Consider the following 21,542-nt stretch of genomic DNA (forward strand, 5'->3'; position numbering starts at 1 on the left):
CCCGAAAAATCAACCTCTCTCACCACGGCTTGTGCCGTGACTACGCGCCACTTCTGTGACGGCTTACCGTGACTTACCATCGAGAGTCTTGTGTTTTTATAGCTTTATAGTGAGTGGCCTGCGTTGTCTTGTGGGGATTGGAAACATAATTTATAAACGACTTTTATTTTATTTTTGTACAAAATCTTCTTCCGTCGGCAGTTCGATATTCTGACTTTTCGCGAGCTAATAAAAACGTTTCGTTTTTCCTCGTTTAGCATCCGAGTGAAATGTATCCCAATAATCTCAACGATTTGTCCTAATTAACCTGCTGTTTCCGGAGGCAACTCACAGCGTAGCGGTTCATTTTCCAAATAATTAACCCTGTCAGTGGGTATCATTTTTCAGCTCTCTCCAAACTTCTCTATGACGAAGCTTTTTACCTCAGGGCTTTCGAGGAAATAATACCAAATTCCCAATTTTCCGAGCGAACATTTTCGTTTCAATTACCTACGTTATTTTGGCGTCACATCCGGACGCGTGCAACCTTTAAAGGTTACCACTTCATTAGGCGAACGGCAGGAAAATGAGATGATGCAGAAGAGCGAAAAATCACGTAAATAACAATATTCACACCGGTGTGAGCCACTCTGCCACTGCTAGTAATTTTTGTTTGTTTGTTTTGAGTTCAAATGTGAACACAAATTAAAGTAAATAAGCAAACAAAATTTCGCTTCAATAGAAACCTGTCTTAGATATGAGTACCGGGAGCGCCGTTTGAACAGAAAGAGATAGGATGCTTAGTGTGAGTGTAACGGAACAAGTACTACCAGAAGAAAACAAAGAAATAAAATTTAAAATTTTAGCGCCTAATGGTAGTATACGTTCCTGCAATAGGCGATTAATCCTGACGACACGGTGCACAGTCGGTGGTGGCGGTGTTATTGTTTGACTTCTGAATGATTGTAAACTATGATCTTTGGTCCCAACGGACTCAGGTTCAGGTGAAATTTATGAAGACGTGGTCCTACCTGCGTCACAAAAGCAACGCTTGCGGTCGAATAGAACGTAGCACGTGGCTGTGATACTTACCATGGTATGCCATTTGGTGTCGTATTGCATGGGACCATCCGGTGGCGCCATGTCACTGTTGGCGGCCGTTGTCGCCAACACTGGAAATATACAGAAGATGTTACGGTGTTAGTTGTTGTGGTTTTGCGAATATCACGTCCTTATATGAAAGTTGTATATATAAAAAATACAAAATTTTAGCATGTGTTTCTTGTTTGTCCAGAGAGCGGCTGCAATGTTGTTGGAAGCCGTGAGTGAAATGACTTAAATGCTGCATAGGAAGTCGAAAATTAAGGCATTTGCATATTTTTGAGTAATAAAAATAGTTTAAATCATTAAACTTTTACATATAGTTTACCATTCTCATTCAAAATATAAGTTTTGCTCTAGAAAATTACACAATGACGTAAACAACCGTGGTGCCGTAAATAACCGTGATGTTCCAGAAAATTTTTGCGCAATTCCCAGAAACAACATTTGACTCAAAGTATCAATATAATTTTAGATAGGATTCTACATATGCTTTCAACATGATTAAATACTGTTTGGATAAGTTGCATTGATTAATTACATTGTCGCTTGTTCGGTATGAGATCATTCATAAATCACGTAAACCGAAATTTGACACTTTTTGGAACTTTAACAATCACACATAAAGAAGTAGATTAAGATGAAAAATACTTTAAAAACTTTATAAATTTTAATTTGATTTTATTTCAACATCCGTCATGATTCTGAGAAGCGATAAAAATTCCATGATTCGAATCGCTGCCGGTTATGGTTAAGGGAAGTGCATCAATTAGGGGCTCTAAATGTTTTTTTTTCTTAAAAAAAGGATGTAGTGAGATGACTGCACCCGGGCAACTTTATAGTTGAATACCCATGGTCCAAAATTAATAAGCTCGAGCAATATATAGGCCTCCTTTCACGCGAGATTAAAATGGTGACATAGGATTCTTTCAGAGTCTAGGTGATTAAAAGTAAGGTAGACGATTATTTATTTATCTCAGCTCCTATACTAGGGAGCATTCATAAATTACGTAACGTTTTTAGGGGGGGGAGGGGGTTCGACAAGTTGTTACATATTGTGACATAGGGGGGAGGGGGAGTAAGCTGGATCGTTACGTAACATGTTTTCACCGAAGAAAAAAATTTTTTTCAAGGAATTTGTTACGTAATAGGGGAGGGGGGGATAAAGAAATTTGTGACAATTTGTTACATGGGGGGAGGGGGGAGTCAATTTTGGGCAATTTTTGCGTTACGTAATTTATGAATGGTCCCCTAGTCCCAATCATGTCAATAAACTTGTTACCCCTGTTCGACCAAAATGTCGAGCGCCTCTTGAACTCTTCTTGATAAACTATTTTCATTGGTGCAAAAAACGCCATGTCCTGTGATTGCATGGAATGAATTAAATTTGAAGGAAGGGAAACAAGTATACCTAATTCCATTTTTCTTACGGTAACTACCCGTGTCATAAGTTATATGAGACGAATGGCCGACGAATTGTAAAATTTTGACGAATAGTCCATGGATGGAACACATTCAATGAATGAATTCATAAAAGAAAACCAAAAAACTGTTCTTCTGATCGTTTTTCCAGCAGCCCCACATCTTCAAATGTTTTGTAAAATACTTTAGGATATCCTTGGAATACAGTGGGACAATACCAACGGAGAAATCAACGTTCCTGCTAGGGTTCGTCGCGGTTGCGGTATTTACCACACCCGCACCGCAAAATCTGCGGTGAGACACTTTTTCCCGAAGATGCGGTGCGGGAAAGAGCTTTTACTGCGCGGTTTTACCGCAACCGCACCGCAAAAAAATTGATAAGGTGATAATTTTGATTATTCTAAATTGATAAACAGACGAAAGAAAATCTAGCTGTGTCCGAAATATTTTGACGCTATTATTTTTACGACATATTTTGAACTACTTATTTTATACTTCTAAGTAAAACTTCACAAACTAACCATTTCAAGTACATAAAATGCAAGATCCAAATAGAGACAAAATTATTAGATAATTTAAAAACAATAAATTTGTACTCTTAAATCCAATTTAAAAGTGCATCACTTCTCCCGATTTCTGTTGGAAAACGTGGAATTATGAATCGTTTTCGATAGCAATTTTTCAACTGTGAATATTGACTAATTTAAAGGAATTAGAGATGAACTAATTATGCTGGGACTTAAACCAAATCCAAAGAATATAATTATCTTCATCAAACCAAACGAATTTGGAGTAATTAGCAGTAATGGATACAAATGTATGAAAGCGTCCAAAATATGGAGGGGTTCAAACTAGGATCATTATTCTATCATTCGTTCATCAACATTGTATTTCTATCTTCTTTGATTGCTGTGTAAATCCAATGTGAATTTTTCTGCAGTCAATTTTAGTAGACTCTTTCTCAAAAAGTATGCTACATAACTTTTTTCGCGTACTTCCATTCAAATTACGATATTTTTCTACCATATTAAGTCCTAATATTTTTTAGTTATTTTGTAGTTTTTTTAAGCTTTTTTCCAAATACCACATAGTTTGGCTACCGTTCTCTTCAATTGAAGTTTTTGCCATTGGCTCTTTGGAAAAATATTAGAGGAAAATACATTAAATGCTAGAACTTTCGAACTATCCTTTAGAAAATTCCACTTTATACATTTTTAAAAGGAGCCATCTTAGTTTTTGAATGAGAATACAGCTATTTCTTGAAGAATGCGGAAGTTAGAGTTTTGGGATATTTTGCCCGTAAAACCCCCTATTTTTAAAAATCATTTCTGCTGTATGCTACAAATCATACATTTTTTGCAGTTTTTCTAATGTTCAATAATTCTGTACCGGTCGAGACCGGACTCCTGATTAGATGTAATGTATAGAGCAATTTTTTTCGTCAAATATGGCGTCGTTCTTATTGATGAAATACAAAATGTTTTTATTTCACTGTATTGGAATATATGCGCTACTATATAGAAGTTCTGGTATTCCGACCTTATTTTTTTTTTTGGTGAAATTCCTTTAAGAATGAAAGGTGGTTTTTACTACATAAATGCAAAAATCATCCATTTCATTTTCTTATGTCAAAAACATTAAAAATATGAAAATTTAAAGAAAGAAATATGCAACTTCATTTCTTATTACATTTTTATTCCACTTTTTTCAATTAACTGTAGGGTTGCTAAAATAAAAGTTTTCCTATTACTGCAGTAGAACGTTTTTCAATGTATAATGTTTGCCTTAAAATGTACGGAATTTTATTAATAGAAAATGCAAAAGTTGATTTTTTTCATAAACATTACATCCTGAGGAGTCTCTTAAAGTTAAATTTCGTGTGAATAAGAATAACATTTTATTATATCTTGTTACACAAATGAACAATTTTTCAACACTATCTTTAAAAATATAAAAATTTTACCGCATTACTGCGCGGTGCGGTGCGGTAAATAAGGTGCGGTTGCGGTAAGCGGTGCGGTTTTATTATTTTTTTGCGGTTGCGGTGCGGACAATCCATTTACCGCCCACATCCGCACCGCGACGAACCATAGTTCCTGCTAACAATGCTGGCATTAAAACCGCATCATTTTTTGGTCAGACACGTGTCTTTTTTTAACAACTTAATGCAAAAAAATTCAGCATCTCTGAAACTTCAGGATATGAAAGAATGGGCTTTTCCCTTCCATTTGAAACCAAAATCAAAATAATCCGTCGGGGGCTCTAGAGCAACTTTTTTTAAGTCTTTTTAGTGAAAACATAGATTTTACAATGGATATAGTTCATATTTCTGCCTCTAGATGGTGCTTTAGACATTCGAACAACACTAAAAATGAGAATCTGATTGTCTACAACTTTGTTACCAACTAAAAACCGAATTGAAATTATCCCGAAAAGTAGTTTAATATTTTAACGAATTCTAAGTCTAAGTTAGTTTCACAAAAGATCTAGTGGTTTGTCAATTCACAAGCACTTTTTTTATTTGCCAAATAGTTGTGTTTAGTTCAATAGTGAATTCAGCGGAATTTGAAAGCTTGAAAAGTCTTATCTTTTAGCTGAAAATTATGATTCCCTGATACAGGGCACCATTCATATTTTTGGGATGAGAAGTTTTAGATAATTGTTGACCAAACTAGTATGATATTAATATTCTTTTTCGTGGTGTAAGAGATTCCTCCCGCAGAAACAGCTTTTTCTATTATGTATACCTTCTTTTTCATTTTTTCGGTTGTTCTCAGGGATGACTGATAACTATTCTTACACGAATCTCCTACTATGTTAGCATCTTCGTATAAAATTGACTTGTCCTGAACTTCAACCTTTGTATTTAAACAAACTCAAGGAAACTTTTAACGCACCATAGCAATATTTCACGGATTTCATTGCAACGCTTGGTTAAAAACGCTGATTATCCGTTTTCAAAATTAATTCAATGTGACAAACAAAAAACTTTGAGTTTTTGGATCAAGATAATTTTTTTGGGATATATTCGAGGACCTATGTATATAAGGTTATTGTTGTACTCAAATCATATTTTGTTTTCAAAAGTAATACATATCGCATAATCTAGGATCAATTTAGTAACGATATCTCGCATAATTGATAGAAAATGGCCGTAAAATCCAACTGCCACAATATGCTTTGCGGAGAAAATTTGAATAAATCGTTTCACGCTAACCACTAATTTGGACAATTACTGCTGTGGTTTGCGTTAAATTGGAAACAGTGTGTCCCAACATTTCGTCTTGAACGGAATTATAATAGCTGACTTAAGCGACCATAACCTAAATTATACGACGCATGGTCCTTTCTAAAACATAAATGTAAGCAAACCCTTGTAACCAAGCAATACCTCCCGATGAATGGTAGTCCCTTCGAACCAATCGGGAAAGATTACAAACCAAAAGCACAAATAGTTTTCTGACTCTGTCAAACATCCTAATTTTCAGAAGTTCAATTAGAATTGTCAACGTGAATCCCGTCTAATATTTTCATGCCACTAAACCCAATTATTTTTTTCGTCATGTAATAAGTGCGAGAAAACATATTTCCAAACCACTAGGCCTCGTGTGAAACTATTTTAGATATAACTTTGTTAAAATCTTAAACAACTTTTCCGGATGATTTCAGATCAATTTTTAGTGGTCAACAAACTTGTAGACAGTTAAATTTTCTATCAAATTCTCACTTTTAGTGTTGTTCGATTGTATAAAGCACAATGTAAGGACAGAAATATGAACTATCTCCAGTAGTAAAACCTATATTGTTACGAAAAAAAAACTTAAAAAAAAGTTGCTCTGGACCCCTCGACGGATTATTTTGATCTTAGTTTCAAATGAAAGAGGAAAGCCCATTCTTTCATATTCCGAAGTTTCAGAGATGCTGATTTTTTTGCATGAAATTGTTCTAATAAACACACCGTTCGGAATTCGCAAAAAATGTTTGATTCTATTCCACGATTTTTGGGCGATATCTCGTTGTTATTAACCATCATAAAACAGATGTCTTCCACTCAAATCCACTATAATAATATAATCTGTCAACAGAGTCAATTGTGACATATCACTAAGCTGCTCAAAAAGTTTTGATTTTTGTTGTTTACATTGTGCAACACGTTGATTTTATGGAACAAGCGCAAAAGAAGATTAGTCCATGTCGAAAACTCGACTGGGATCGTTTAAAATATCCAATGAGCTATCCTTCAAAAACTCATCGACTGTTGGAACCATTGTCGGACTTATTTTCCTGTAACTTAACGTGCTTTTGATAAACTATTTACATACCATACGAGACAATTCAGTGTATCGCTAAAAATCCAACTGTCCTCCCTCAACTTGGAAAGCCATTTTGAAAATCCTTTTTATCTATAGTAACTATATTTTTATCCGCAAATTGTATGGAAACGATAACCTCCAGTCATTTGTCATCAAATGACAAAATTTAATGACTTGCGGTAAACGTCATTACATATTTTATACTCCTCGGAAGTCTGAAACTGTGAGTGATGGGCGTGAGTTACGAGTGAGTTTTCTGTGTTGTGGTCTTTCTTTTGGCGCTTTTCAGCCGAATATTATCAGTTGTGATTCAAATCTTAGATTGCGAATCATTATAAAATCGACGAGCAGTGGTTTTACTGAGACGTTCTTTGGTAATCCGAGTAAATAAAATCTCCCTTAACGCTTCTTCGCACCAGTTGGCACATCACGCTTTAATTTTCCCAACCACTCAATTGGATGAACAGAAACAAACAGCACTCATTTTATCAGATCCGGCGAAAAGGAATCTTCGGCCGACCTATTGGAGCAAATACGGAATACGTTCAACCAATCTAACGATAAAATCGAGAATAAAATTGACACCAGCATTCGAGAATTGAAAAGGGAGATTGATTCTTGTGCGTTTTTTTTTTTCAAAAAGACGTATCTGCAATGAGTTACTTCAGTGGCGTAGCCAGAAATTTGGTTTAGAGGGGGTTTTTGACGAAAGTCATAGATTTTTCAAAAATGTTGGTGGGTCTATTGATGACATTTAATCTGTAGGCCGCGATCGACTGGGTACTACCGTGTTGTAATAGCGAAATGGGATGGTGTGAGCGGGCATGGGCACTATAACCCTATTGTAGGCAAAACTAAATACCTGTCGCAGATGTCAGTTATGTTGGGTGTCGGATTACGAGACAGGTTAGGTCAAGTTCAACGAGTGGCCCAAAACACCACTTTACTAACAATCAACGAGAAAAGGATGAGCTGAAAACTCGCAACTTCGAAACCGTAGCATTGGAGGAGCTTTGCTAAACGGGACAGAAGGTGTGGAAATGCGGGGATCGAGCGACGGCACAAGAGCTGGGCAAAATGCGCCAACGCGTGATCAAGTGGCAGGCGATCAGCGAAAGGATGTGTGTAGTATGGATCAAAGGCCATTTCTTCAACTAGAGCATTATCAATGTGCACTGACCTCACGAGGCCGAGAAAGATGCATTTTATGCGCAGCTGGAGCATGTCTATGATAGCTGCCTATGGCGGAATGTTAAGCTCGTCATCGGTGACATAAACATCCTGATAGGCTGGGGGCATTGTAGAAACCGGTTATCGCACAGGATAGCCTGTACACCTTATAAATAATGTGCAGGAATTCTCACGATTGATAAGTATATTTTGACGAACACCTTAATAGCGAAGCAGTAGACGACAAGAGTATTGCAAGAATCAGCTTGGAGACGCGCGCAGTCGACGACAGATTCCTAATCTACCTAAGATTCATGAAAAAATAAGACGGTTGAAACGCTGGCAATGATCAACTGTCATGTGAGCTACTTAAGCACAGAGTAGAGAAATTAGCTAGAGCACTCCGCTGGGTGCTTTTGAAGATTATTTTTAATTTTTATTTGAAGTCGTTTGCACTGAAAGATGCGAATTTTCGTAGTGAAATTAAAAATACGAAAAAGTTAAATTTGACCAAAGTGGCGTTGAAGTCACTTTTGCATACTAGGATAGTAAACGTCATCTACAAGGTGCTCTCCCAAATTCTTTGTAGCCGCCTATAATCGTTAGTAAGGGAATTCGTGGTGCTATGTGGCCTATAATGCACAAATACGGGTTGCATTCATATCTTCAACCAAACTATTTGCAATAACATTCTTGAAAACTTTGCTGAAGACAGTAAGTCTCGAACTGAATTTGATTGGAATTAGTAATGCATGCAACTGGAAAATACTAAACCTCTAAAAGCTGATGGTTTCCAAATTATGGAATCTTGGCGCCATTCAATTCGATACCCAAATATACATCATAAATAACGAAAAACGTGACAAATTTTCATTTTTTTTTATTACCAATCTTAGCTAATGGCACTTTATATAAGCGATAACCCAAAAAAAATCAAATGCACATAAAAACCGATTCTGACCTGTTATAAACAAGCGTAAAACTCCATTTTTCATCAGTTTCTATGTAGGCGTTTTCATTGAGCTATTTTGCTGGATATTTACATGATTTATCAACTATAGGATCCTCACTAAAATATTAGTTACAAGATCCCATTCTCACAATTTACAAAAAGTCCCCATAACGGTTAAAACATTAGGTTCTCAATGTAATGAACATATAATAAACTTCCAAAATTATTATTTGAATATTTAAATAAACTAGTCAGCATCAAACTTTTTTTTCTTCAATTCAAATATTTTGATTTGGAGGGGGTTTTAACCCCCAAAACCCCCCCTTGGCTACGCCACTTGTTACTCTGTTTACTTTCTCTTTCGATTTTTACGGCGTCACTATAACACTTTTCACTTATTTTACAGTACAGATCGAAAAACGGTGGTTTTAACTAGCATATTATGCAAAGAGTTGAGGGATAAATGTTAAAGTGACCGAATTATTAACAGAAGAGAAAGTAAACAAAGAGAGTAACTCATTGCAGATAAGTCTATTTGAAAAAGCGCTCAAGAACTATCAAAACAGAAGTTAATTGCAATAAGGAATCCGTAAATCGGAATGAGACGTCTAGGCAAGCACAAAGCCAGGAAGATGTTTCGGGAGGGATCCAGGAGTTTAGAAAAAATGCCGGTTTTCAAAACATATACTGTGATATTTTTTATTAGATTTTTTCTTACTGTTTTGCATGTAAAGCGTTTTATTTATGCAGAACAGTGTTTCGATATATAGTATTACCATAATTTGTAGCTAACTGAATATAACAGAGTTTTCACTCCAGGGTTATGCAACAAGACCGTTATACTGGGAAACAATATTGAGAGCTGTGTTTTGGTTGTATTATATCCGTGCTAGTAGCAGACTGCATTTGAATGAAATAAAAAATATTCCAAATGAATTCCTGCTGATAAAAATATTATACCAAATTTTCTTTATGCCCAGTGTGGCTAAAGGTCGGAACATCCAAGTATGCGAAATCACAAAGTAGTTCAAAGTATATGACTTATTATATGCCTAGCTATACGCTTTAGGAAAATAATAACGACGAATTGCGAGAAAATCGTCCTTCAATCCGCGACCAGACGGTTTTCCTTGAGAACTTTTGAAAAGGCACATCTACGCTTTAGTGACTCCGCTTCTACACATCTTGAGAGCATCTATTGCCATTTTTCCATCTTCAAGTTCGCGAACATATTTCTAGTCCATAAAAAGAGAAATATGCAAGACGTTAACAATTACTGCGGAATCACCTTATTGAGTGCTGTTCGAGCTGGCGATTATGGAAACCTCTTCAGGTTCATTGCAAGTAATACCTAAGTGACGATCAACACGGCTTCACTTGTGGGTGTTCGACTGCGACTAACCTGCTATGCCCAAGACCCTACTTAAAAGAGAGTATGGAACGTAGCGCGCAAACCGATGTCATTTACACAGACCTATCAGCCGCCTTTTCCAAAGGGGGCCATAATATAACAATCGCTAAAATGGAGTATGTTTGTTTCAGCTATTTCGATCCTATCTCACTGATCTAGAAATAGTGATTGTCATTGGAGTTTGCGATTTTACTAGTTATCATCTGCTTAAAATTGAACTTCTCGATATATTCTAACCATAAAATATTTCTCGTGCGAAGAAAAACATGTACACAGGCTTAGTAACGTAGATCAAGACGTTTCCGAGTTGCATGATTGTGTATTTTGCGAAATACTGCAAAAAAGTAATTCGCCATGCATTCATTCGAACTACAAGTCACTCGAGGTTTACACTAAATTCCTGGTTGCCAAAACTAGCAGACAAAAACTTAGTGAACCGTGCAGCCAAATTTACTGTTTTCTTGCGGCGTGTCTTAGGGCATGTTCAGGAGCGTTTTATTTTGTATAGGAGTTTCAAAGTAGAACTGGAACTGAAACATTCACATCCTCAGCAGTGCGTTTTGTTTTATAATTTCGAACAGTTTTGTTTCAAAATTTAAAACTGTTATACCACTCCGTTTCATTTGTTGCTGATTTGAAAACACGTCTAGAACTGTGTTTTAAATACATGCAAAGTTTTCAGCACAGACACTTAGACTCGGTAGACTGGGGAAAATAAATTTGAATACAGCAACGCTAAAGGAATGGCGAGACATGAATTTTAAATTGAATAGAACATCCGCTAAAACTGTTGCTGAGGACAGCAAGTTCTAGTTTTAAAATTTTCAGTTTTATATAATAGAACTGTCAAAATTATGAATCTAGAACTGAAGCACTCCTGAACATGCTCTTAATATTTAAAACATCGTCTTTGGTTTAAGCGAAGACTACATATTAAGAAGACTGATATCTCTTTCCTTTCCCCATACAAACGAAAAGCGACAGAGGTTACAGCGCCTCTATTGGAAGTTCTAGTTTTAAAATTTTCAGTTTTATATAATAGAACTGTCAAAATTATGAATCTAGAACTGAAGCACTCCTGAACATGCTCTTAATATTTAAAACATCGTCTTTGATTTAAGCGAAGACTACACATTAAGAAGACTGATATCTCTTTCCTTTCCCCATACAAACGAAAAGTGACAGAGGTTACAGCGCCTCTATTGGAAGAAGGTAAGAAGCTTAATGTAAACGTGTTTATATGTGTGGGCATCACTATGGGAAGTACCAGCTTTACCCGCAAGTGGCGTTGCTGTTACTGTCTCCAGATTCTGGAGAGAGTTGCCAGACTTTTTGATATGCAGTCTTCGATTTAAGACCGTAAACTGTTCGATGCCAAGATGGTTTAGGTGTTCACTTTTTGTTTCTATTTGTGCTAGCGACTGTCACTTTTTTCGAATGGATAAAAATTATGAAGGAGAAAACAACAGTACGAACTGCCTTACTTCCTTCTGTTTGGTTAGTGATGTAAATATTCAGATTTCACCGCGAGAGACAAACGAAAAGCCGGGGTTTTCTCGACATTGTTATGATTTCGACATGACAGTTGAACAAATTGTAATGTGTTATACATAAAAACGTTATTAATCCACCTAACAGTGTGATGAGACATTTCTTATAACTCTTATCACTCTCTTCGGATATTATATCGTTTGAGAACATTTAGAACTTGATGCTTCGCGATGTTTTTGATAACACATACTACATGGGATAGTGGCAGGACTCAGAGAATCACTCAAATCAGCATAGGACAACATCAGTGCTAGAAATCTCAAACCAAATCAATGGGAAGGCGAAAAAATGGCCCATAAAATAGACATACAAACGAATTATTGCTAATGCTCTGTTAATAAAATATCTAAATTCCTCAATCAATGCATTGTGGTGGGAAAACTGATTTTTCTAAAGGGGTTATGTATATTGTACTGAACCAAAAAAAAAATCGATTTGTTTTAATCGATTTAAAGTTTATACTTTACTCAAATTTCCAACGCGACTGAGAATTAAGAAATCAACGCTTTTTCTTGAAAAAAACCACCATTCAAAGAAAATCAACAGTGCATATTTTTAGACTTGGTTTTATTTCCTATTTAAGAACTATTGTGTTTTTTACATCCTAGATTGCATGATTCAGTGATCGAAACCCAAAATTTCATGAAGTATTTGAAATTATTAAATTAAAATTTGTGTTTGCTATTGAAATTGACAAAATGATTGTATATATAGTATATAGTCCCTTTGGCGATTGTTTACTTTTTTGGTCCCACCTATCAGCATTGAAGTATCGCCCTTACGTTTTTTTACAATACCAATTTTACAATTGGTTGGGGTTTGGTGAAAATCGATCTTAATGTCTAAACGGCATAATTCCGAAACCGTAATTTTTGAAATTTTAAAATTATGCAGAATTAATTTTTCAGAAAATAGTAACAAGCAAAAAAGTACCAAAGTCCAAAAAAATCAATTTTTGTCAAACGTAATTTTTTCGAGTTTACATCAAATCTCAATGTTTCATGCATTATAATGTCATTTGGCATCAAAAATACAAATTTGATTTTGAAAATTTTTCATTTCAGTTTATATTGGAATTTGCTGTGTGATTGCACTCTTCAACTCGTAACTCCGGATCCGGAAGTCCAATCAATAAAAAAAAATCAATTACAGCCGATGGGAAGATTGTACCTTTCATTTGAGACTAACTTTGTGCAAATCGATCCAGCCATCTCTGATTAACAGAGGTCATATTTTTTTCCACATACACACATACTCACACATACATACAGACATGCATACACACACAGACATTTTCCGATCTCGACGAACTGAGTCGATTAGCATATGACACTCGGCCCTCCCGGTCGGGATTAGATCGACGAATTTTAGAGTGAATGAGAAAGGCAAAAACATTTTTAGCAAATGTTGAAATTTATGCATTTTTTGGTGAGCAGTTCTATGTTTCATAGACATTAAATCAATTTTAACTTCGCTTCCTATTAAATAAAGACCCTTATTACAGTACATCTCTACAAAAACGAGATCAATTTGAAAATAAATCTGAGGATTATGATTGATTACAGAACTCTGGAATTTTCTATTGGAATGTTTTCAGGCAGAAATTTGATATTGATGCTATTAGATAACTGTGAAATCAAGACCAAGAGATCAGTTACATATCAGGACCCCATTCCGACAATTTATCAAAAGTGCTCATGATGTTTACAACAACAGGTTATCAATCTACGGATCAGATAATTGTTATTGTAATATTGAATTAAATCAGTCTGCATCAATAAATTTTCAACTTCAATCCAATATTTTTTTTGGGTGTGGTGGAGGGGGGAGGGGGGTTGTATGGTGTTAAACCCCAAAACCTTCTCTTGGCTACGCCGTTGCTTGGAGTTATTTATTTCGCTTTTCATTTTCCGATATGTTTCAGATCGATCCGATGGTTATAAGTTGGAAAAATTACAGTCAGAAGGTTCGCACAAATGAACATTTTTGTACTGATAAGTTATCAAGTTCCTTCCAGACAACTTGGAAGTGTTCGGTGATTATTTCTAGCGGTTGTAGATAGTAAAATGAAATACAAAATTCGTTTTATCGAAATAATGTTTGGCTTATTTCAATGGATTATTACTATATTGAACAATAAATAGGCGACAAAGAGTAATCAACAAACAACAAGCCATAACTTTTAAAGTATTCAAAATAGATATTTGAAGTCTTCAGTAAAGTTATTCGCAAAAGTAAGAGCTGCAAATTTGCTGAAGGCATCATTTCGATATAATGACTTCCAAAAAAATTTGTGAAAATATCTCACTCATAGGGGGATTAATCAGCAAAAGCACAATACCAAAAGAAAGGGCATATTGCCTCCATTAAATTCTCCGAAGATACTATTGACCTAAAATAAGCCGTTTTGTCGTTAATAATAGATTACATGTTTTTGGTCATATTTCTGGCTATGGGAAATGATAAAAATCTTTCGTCCGCATTTAATGTTAAATATCTCTTTTGATAATAGTCCGATTTCAACAATCTATAGCTTGTTCGAAAGGTATTCGTTAAAGCTGTCTAAAAACATATAAATTGTTAATCTATATTGTCAATTTCGGCAGATAATTCAAAAAAACTGCAAAAAACGCCATTTTTGCGCATTCAAACATTCATATCTTGGAAACTAAACATCAGAATCAAAAACAAATTAATAGCGTTCATACTGTTTTTTAGTTCTTTCATTTAAAATTGGTTTGGATAAGATCGGTTCAGCCATTGCTGAGAAACACGAATGAGAATTTGTCCGTTACATACACACACACACACAGACACACACACACACAGACATTGTCCCAAATCTGTATCGATTTTGTTGGCTATTTTCGGCAAATTTGAGACTAAGAGAAACGAAAGCAATGAAATTGAAAGACGGATAGGTATTCTAGAGCGAATCAGTTATAAACTTAGAACGGAAAACTAGAACTAGGCAGGCTCATATGGGCATGATCGAAAGGAAATGTGAAGAATTCTTTGCCTTATGCAGAGTAGGAGTTGGGCGTTGCACCCAAGTCTACCGCATGGTCTATGGTAGAACATAACTCATCATCATGTTTTACCGCCGACGCCGGCCCAAATCGTCGAGCTGAGTCGATTGGTATATAAGACTCGGCCCTCCGGGCCTCGGAAAAAATCTTGAAAGTTTGAGCGAATTCTATACATTTCTTTTATAAGAAATGTAAAAATAGTTAGATCAATGCTTTGTCCTTTAAATACAAAAACTAGTTCGAATACGTTCAAGCAAGCTATTACGATACAATTGCACACGACAGGTTTAGTGATGCCGTGTGTGGCATCAGGCTTAGGGAAGAATAACCTTCTGCGGTCCTGGCCGCCTTCATGATTTTCACAACGTGCTCACAAGCTTCGTTTCGATTGATCGGTTTTTGTTGATGATATGTTTCATTCCCAGATGCCATGATTAATTACGCTAATAACAAATTAACACAATCAAACATGACAAATGTGGCCACATATACCACATAGTACATCTCGGTTCGATGATTTGCAGCTACCACCGGGTCCACCCCGGAGCGAGGAAGTCCATCATCGCACAGTGGTTCAAAACAGCGTTTTGATGTACACAATTCAACTCGTAGCGATTATACTTTTTCTACAATGTTAGTGTGTGTAAAAGCGCCATCTTGTGGCATTTTTTCTAAATTGATCATAGTAGGCTATATAAAATTTAACCATTGAACCGAACAAGACAGCGCTTGGCTATCTTCGACAAAGTTGTATAGGAGAGTATTTTTCTAAATTTTACAGGAGACATGTTATCTATGTCACTCATAATAATCGAGTTGGAAGACGTTTTCTATGCTGAACTCCTTAAATTCCTATTTTCACTTATAACTTTTTTGTTTGCTGATTTTTCATTTTAATCATTACAAAACACGTAACTTTCTCGAAGAGACCGGATAGCTGTGAATATTTTGTAAAATGTTATGACTAATTTTGATTTTTATAGCCTGTTTTTGAACACTTGTAACTTCGCTATGGGCAAATATTGCAATTATGTTATAAATTATGTTATAGCCACTTTTTCAAAAGCACCATTTAGCGAAACCGATAGTTTTTCCAGCAGCTATTTTGTATGATTTGAATCGTTGTGATCTAATAAATCGGCTGATATTCTTCTTTTAGAGTTTTGAAAAGGTTTAAATGGATAATCCGGTGGCAAAGCTGAACACAATTTTTTCTACCCATACTACCCAGCGTTTAAATCTAACACATGCTCAAAAAAGGTAACTTGAACCTTAAAAGCTGACTTAGTTTTGCTTCAAGCAATCACCCCGGCATTAGATAATTCATCGACGGATATCGCGATGCATTCCGCGTTACTTTTACGTTGCTTTGTGAATAAGCCAAAGCGATGATTCATTCGTGATAAGCGTTTCATGGATGAGCAAGTGTTGATAGCCTTAAATCAATAACTATCGCATTTGGATGTAAATCAGTTGAAATTAGAAATTTTCAGAAACGTATCTATCCTGTATAGATACGTTTCTGAAAATTTCAAATTTATCAAATAAAATGAAAGAAAATAATAACATTTACTAATACATTGTTTTAGAATTTCAGATACACAGAGGAATGCAAAAGTGCAAATTGGATTTTATTTATCCTTTTAGAAACAAGTGCTTTAAACTTGTCGGTTGAAATGCACCGGCAATCGGTGAAATCATTTAAACAAACAGAAATGGAATTCGAAAGTTAACTACACTGTATAACGTTCTTATGAACCACAGACCACCCTTGCTTAGATCATTGCGATGCAAAACGATGATGGGTCCCATTATTTATATGAACAATACCCCCTGTTCCTAGTCCTTGAAATCCAGCGCAAAGTTTACATCGCATCTAAACGCTGTCCTCTAACTGTCCTACTCCCATAAGGTTTCGAATTTCTCCGCACATTATTCTGCCGCGCAGAGTCTAATCAATTGCGCACTTGATCTCTGGCTGATTGCTGATAACCCAATAATTATCATCGATCAGCCCGGACTATAGAAAGATAAGCAGGGCACTTTTAACCGCGAACTAATATTATAAATCATCACTTGGAAAACTGATACTTTTTCTTATGGCTTTCCCCTGCGGCCTTTCCGTATTACTCGGGTAATGAACGACACGTGCTGTTCCATTCACCTTCACGGAACCTGACACGGGGAAAGGATAGATGCGGGTGAGCTGCAGTTCACGTGGCATTACGCCAAAACAGGTAGCAATGCGGAAAAATGGTTGGTATCATTTTCCTCGGTGTTTTACTCTCAAACAAAAACAAAGTTAATTGACTGCATGCCATTGGCTGCTCAACACTAAAAATACTCAAATCAAGTTTCATGTGCATCGCCATTATCACTTAAACTGAAAACGAAACGAAGAGCATTATCGGACACAACGATGCTGGCGAATAAATCGCCGAATTCATTCATTTCATCCGAATAAAAGTGAAGCGAAAGCATTAATCAGAGCACTTTCATGTAATAATTTATGCGATGAAGGCACACAGCATCATTATCAAATACCCTGACGGCGACAACGCCTCACAGCCACAGGGTATCAAGCGGAGGGAGAGAGCGAGGGCAGCAGCATTTCACGAAAGGTCGGACCGCACTTCAGCTTGACACAGTTATCAGTTAATTCTTCAAAAAAAATGGGAATAGATTGTTTCCGAATGTAAAAGCAATGTCGTGACATGTTAATTAATATTTGATTATTGAAACGAAAAACAAACACTCTACGGGGAGGAATTGTGCGTCTGGAAGTTATTGGTTTGGGACAGGCTGTCTGTGTAGAGTTAAAGTGATTTATGGAGAAGACGCAGTGGAAGTATTATTTTTATTTAAAAAATATGTTACTAATTTGAAATAAAAAAATACATGCCGGATAAAGTTGTAAGAAAAATTATATTGGATTAGACCTTAAAAATATAATAATAGCTGGGAGTCCAATTCTAGAATAATTCCTCGGTTTGATTTTGCAGTTGCTAGCAAAAAGGTAAAATCAATAGATATACACTTGCAAAAGTGTTGTTGGAGCTATTATATATACTGAAATAAAAAGAATTTGAACGATTAAGGGCCGATTTCTTCACCCTCGCTTAACACTTAAACCAGGTTCACGAGTACGTTTAAACCTGGATTAAACGTTAAGCGAGGGTGAACAAATTGGCCCTAAGAGCAATAGCAATAGTAGATTGCAGATAGAAGACGGCTTATCAGTCTCGGATTGCAACAACTGCTTTGAGAATCACCCAAAAAACGACTGCAGTTGGCTAGACATGACAGTAGACCGTTGAAGAACAGTTTGAACAGATTCGTGAAACTAATTTGGCAGAGATTCTATCAAAGTAAACGTAGTACGTCGAACGCGTGAAATTTTCGCTCCCGTCAAGGTTTTTTTAGGATCGGTAAAGACCTTGAATGTTAGATTTTAGAACGGTTTCCGGTTTCTCTTAAAATGGATGCTGCTAACATTGAAGTGTTGATCAAGTGCACCGGCGAGTCAGTGACTCCAGGAAGTTTCAGTGAGGTAAAAGTTGCCAGTGTCCGCAGGTTTCGAGAAGAATTGCCATGAAAGAGGGTAGCGTTCGTCAGTCGACAGTTCTTCAGGTTCATGAGGGCCCTGGTAGTAAACAGAGAAACTGTATTTTTTGACCAATACTAGGTAAGTATACGAAATGATGTGTCAACTAGAGATGGTCGGGTTCGGGTTTTAGACCCGAAACCCGGACCCGACCCGAACCCGACGGGCTTCGGGTCGGGTTCGGGTTTTGTAAATTTAAATTTCTCGAGCTCGGGTCGGGTTCCAGGTTTTCAAATTTAAATTTCTCGGGTTCGCGTCGGATTTTAAACTTTCGGGTTCGGTCGGGTTCGGGTTTTTCGAATTTGGAATTTTCGGATTCGGGTCGGGTTTTGAACAGATCACACCCAGCAATTTCTTGACACTGTTCCCGATCAGAATGAAATAACAAGATTATAACAGAACACATTTTTTGTAACATATTGTGTTATAAATTAGGTCTCGTTAGTAGTTAAAATAACAGAAATTTATAACAAGTAACAATGCGAGTTATAGTTTTGAAATATTTTTGTTATGTGTTTCTGATCGGGTTTACGTCTACATACAACACCCAGCCTCTTTTTGTAGTATTAATTTTATTTACTTTACTTTACTTCGTGATACGAAAGGATGACATACTAAATTTTACCACCTTTAAATCGCTAGAATTCGTTATATTTTCTGAAGCTCAACTATTGTATTTTTTATTCATGAATAACATTTCTTCTCTTTAGATTCGTTAATAAATGTTTCGCGTCTAAAATCTCTGTGCGATTTATTTTTTATTATAATCATCAATCAACCAAGTCAAAGTAAATTTATCGGAAAATATATTGGTTCAAGCAAGTAGAAATCTACGGGAAGTAGAGACAATCAATCAACGATGGCACTCATATTGTAATGATATACCAGCGCCACTATCAAATGAGGGGTACATATATGAAACAAGTACTTTCTGTCATATTTTGCCCCCAGGCTAGGCCGTTACGTGATCCGGATTCCTTCATGAAAATACATGAATTTCCACTATTTTAAGGAATTAATCTTAAAATTATTGTGTGGTTTGTTCAAACCATGAGCGGCTTTGTAGAAGTTTGTAGTCGTTCCGAGAATTCCATTGGAGATGTCGAAGTATCTCTACTGGCGCGCATACCGTACTAGCTAATGATGTGACACCAAGGACGCATCAGAGAATCTTGATTGACGCCCTCCGACACAAGTTTAAGTTTGACTGTGCCAACCAGTAACGCGGGTGACGTCGTGTAAACTGTCGAATACCACTTTCCAATAGACAGTGCCTAATTTAATACATGTAATAAATTATACAAAACTTCTCTTGTAGAAATGGTTTTCGATAAAAAAATAGAAATTTTGGTTAAGTACGACGGGCAAGGTTTTTTGAATCTGCCTTTTGTTTCCCCATGCGTTAGCCGCCGATTTATCCTACCTTCCGGTTAAGATATCGACGATTTATAAGTTTCTCAGAACATTATAAATGCGACGTTTAATAATAGTAAATATAAATGCCAATTCCTCTCGCCAGTAATTAGTTTTGCCATAGGCAGATATAATTGGGCACGTATGGTGCTACTTTCAGGTTCGAGTGATTCTATAATAATTGTGGATGAGCCTTGGATGATTCTTTTGGATGAGCCTTGGATCCAGCTGGGGTGCCTAAATTTAAAAATTAACAAAACCGGTTCAGATCGGGTTTCTCGAATTATAAATTTTCTGGTTCGGGTTTTTAAGTTTTGAAATTATCGGGTTCGGGTCGGGCTCGGGTTTTACAAAAGTTTCATTTTCGGGTTCGGGTTTTGCAATTTTAAAATGTTCGGGCTCGGGTCGGGTTCGGGTTTATCAAATTTTAATATTTCGGGTTCGTGTCGGGTCCGGGTTTTTCAGTTTTCAAGCTCTCGGGTTCGGGTTCAGAAAAACTGAAACCCAACCATCTCTAGTCCGACCCCCTCCGAAATTATTTTAGAAGCGTGTGTATAGCGAAAATGCTACAAATCCTCAGTAATAAACCACTCACTTTGCTTGTCTTACCCACTCGGAATAAAAGTGAAAATCGATTGCCTTGTAATATGTGCCATATTATTCGCATTTCTGAAGTTTCTTGTAGCATTTTGTATCGTAACAAGGTATGCCATAACTCAAAATCTCCGGGACCATTCGATTTTGAATTTCGTATAATTTTTCTTCACATTATTGCACAGGTAATTACAAGAGTGTTTTACAAAATTATTATTATTATTATTAGTTTTACAATAACATGTTTCCCGATTTTTTTTAACGAAAATTGTTTTTTCTTGGCTTCAAAGTGTTATAAAAACTCAAAAAAATGAGAAACAAATTAAAGCTCTCATCATTACCTGATTATTGATGTGAGAAAGATCTGCACAAAACTTCAAAACGATTGGTCTAGTAGATTTTGAGTCATGATGTACATTGCAAAACAAGTTTTCAACGAGGCGCCGAAGATTCACTGCCACTTAATCAATTTACAGTATTTTGCCATTCGAATTTGAAAAAAATACTCAATTGCGTCATTATGATACGGAAATTGCATGAATGTGCTGACACTCTCTGCATCGCCATATTTTTTTTAATGTACCTTTTTAGGCGAATTAAGTTCACCCCATACTAATAGCATTCAAAAATTTATATAAATACGTGTGTATATCAGTAGAAAAGCATTTTAATGACAGTGCAGCAATGAACTCGCATATTTTGCCAAAAGCGGCTTTTAAATAGCATTGAAAATATTCAGTGATCACGCCGTCGATCTCTACATTGTGAGTGGGCATGTAGACAAGGTAATCCTTTATAAAAATTTCTCATCTGGAATACTAATACTAAGTTAATCTGGACGAACTTTTTAGATATTTGTCACGACTGAATATTTCTCTGTCAGTTCTTTTGAACTCGTTAAAATACTTTATCGGATTATCTTTGATCCGTAAGAAAATCAGATATGGTCTGACTAAGTTCAATATTTCAACAGGAAGTCGGTGTCTGCGGTGATGAATCTCGT

At 36.1% G+C, this 21,542-nt stretch overlaps 1 protein-coding gene across 2 annotated transcripts in view; it reads right to left on the reverse strand.

Moving 5' to 3' along the window:
• LOC131683422 (forkhead box protein L2-like) overlaps positions 1–21,542 on the reverse strand; it is an 83,942-nt gene that overhangs the window by 59,073 nt on the left and 3,327 nt on the right. For both annotated transcript variants that reach the window (XM_058965399.1, XM_058965397.1), the window contains exon 2: positions 1,072–1,151. In XM_058965399.1, the coding sequence (XP_058821382.1) occupies positions 1,072–1,151 (80 nt within the window). The remainder of the gene's footprint in view (positions 1–1,071; positions 1,152–21,542) is intronic.

Source organism: Topomyia yanbarensis, chromosome 2, assembly GCF_030247195.1.
Source record: "Topomyia yanbarensis strain Yona2022 chromosome 2, ASM3024719v1, whole genome shotgun sequence".
Classification (NCBI taxonomy): Eukaryota; Metazoa; Arthropoda; class Insecta; order Diptera; family Culicidae; genus Topomyia; species Topomyia yanbarensis.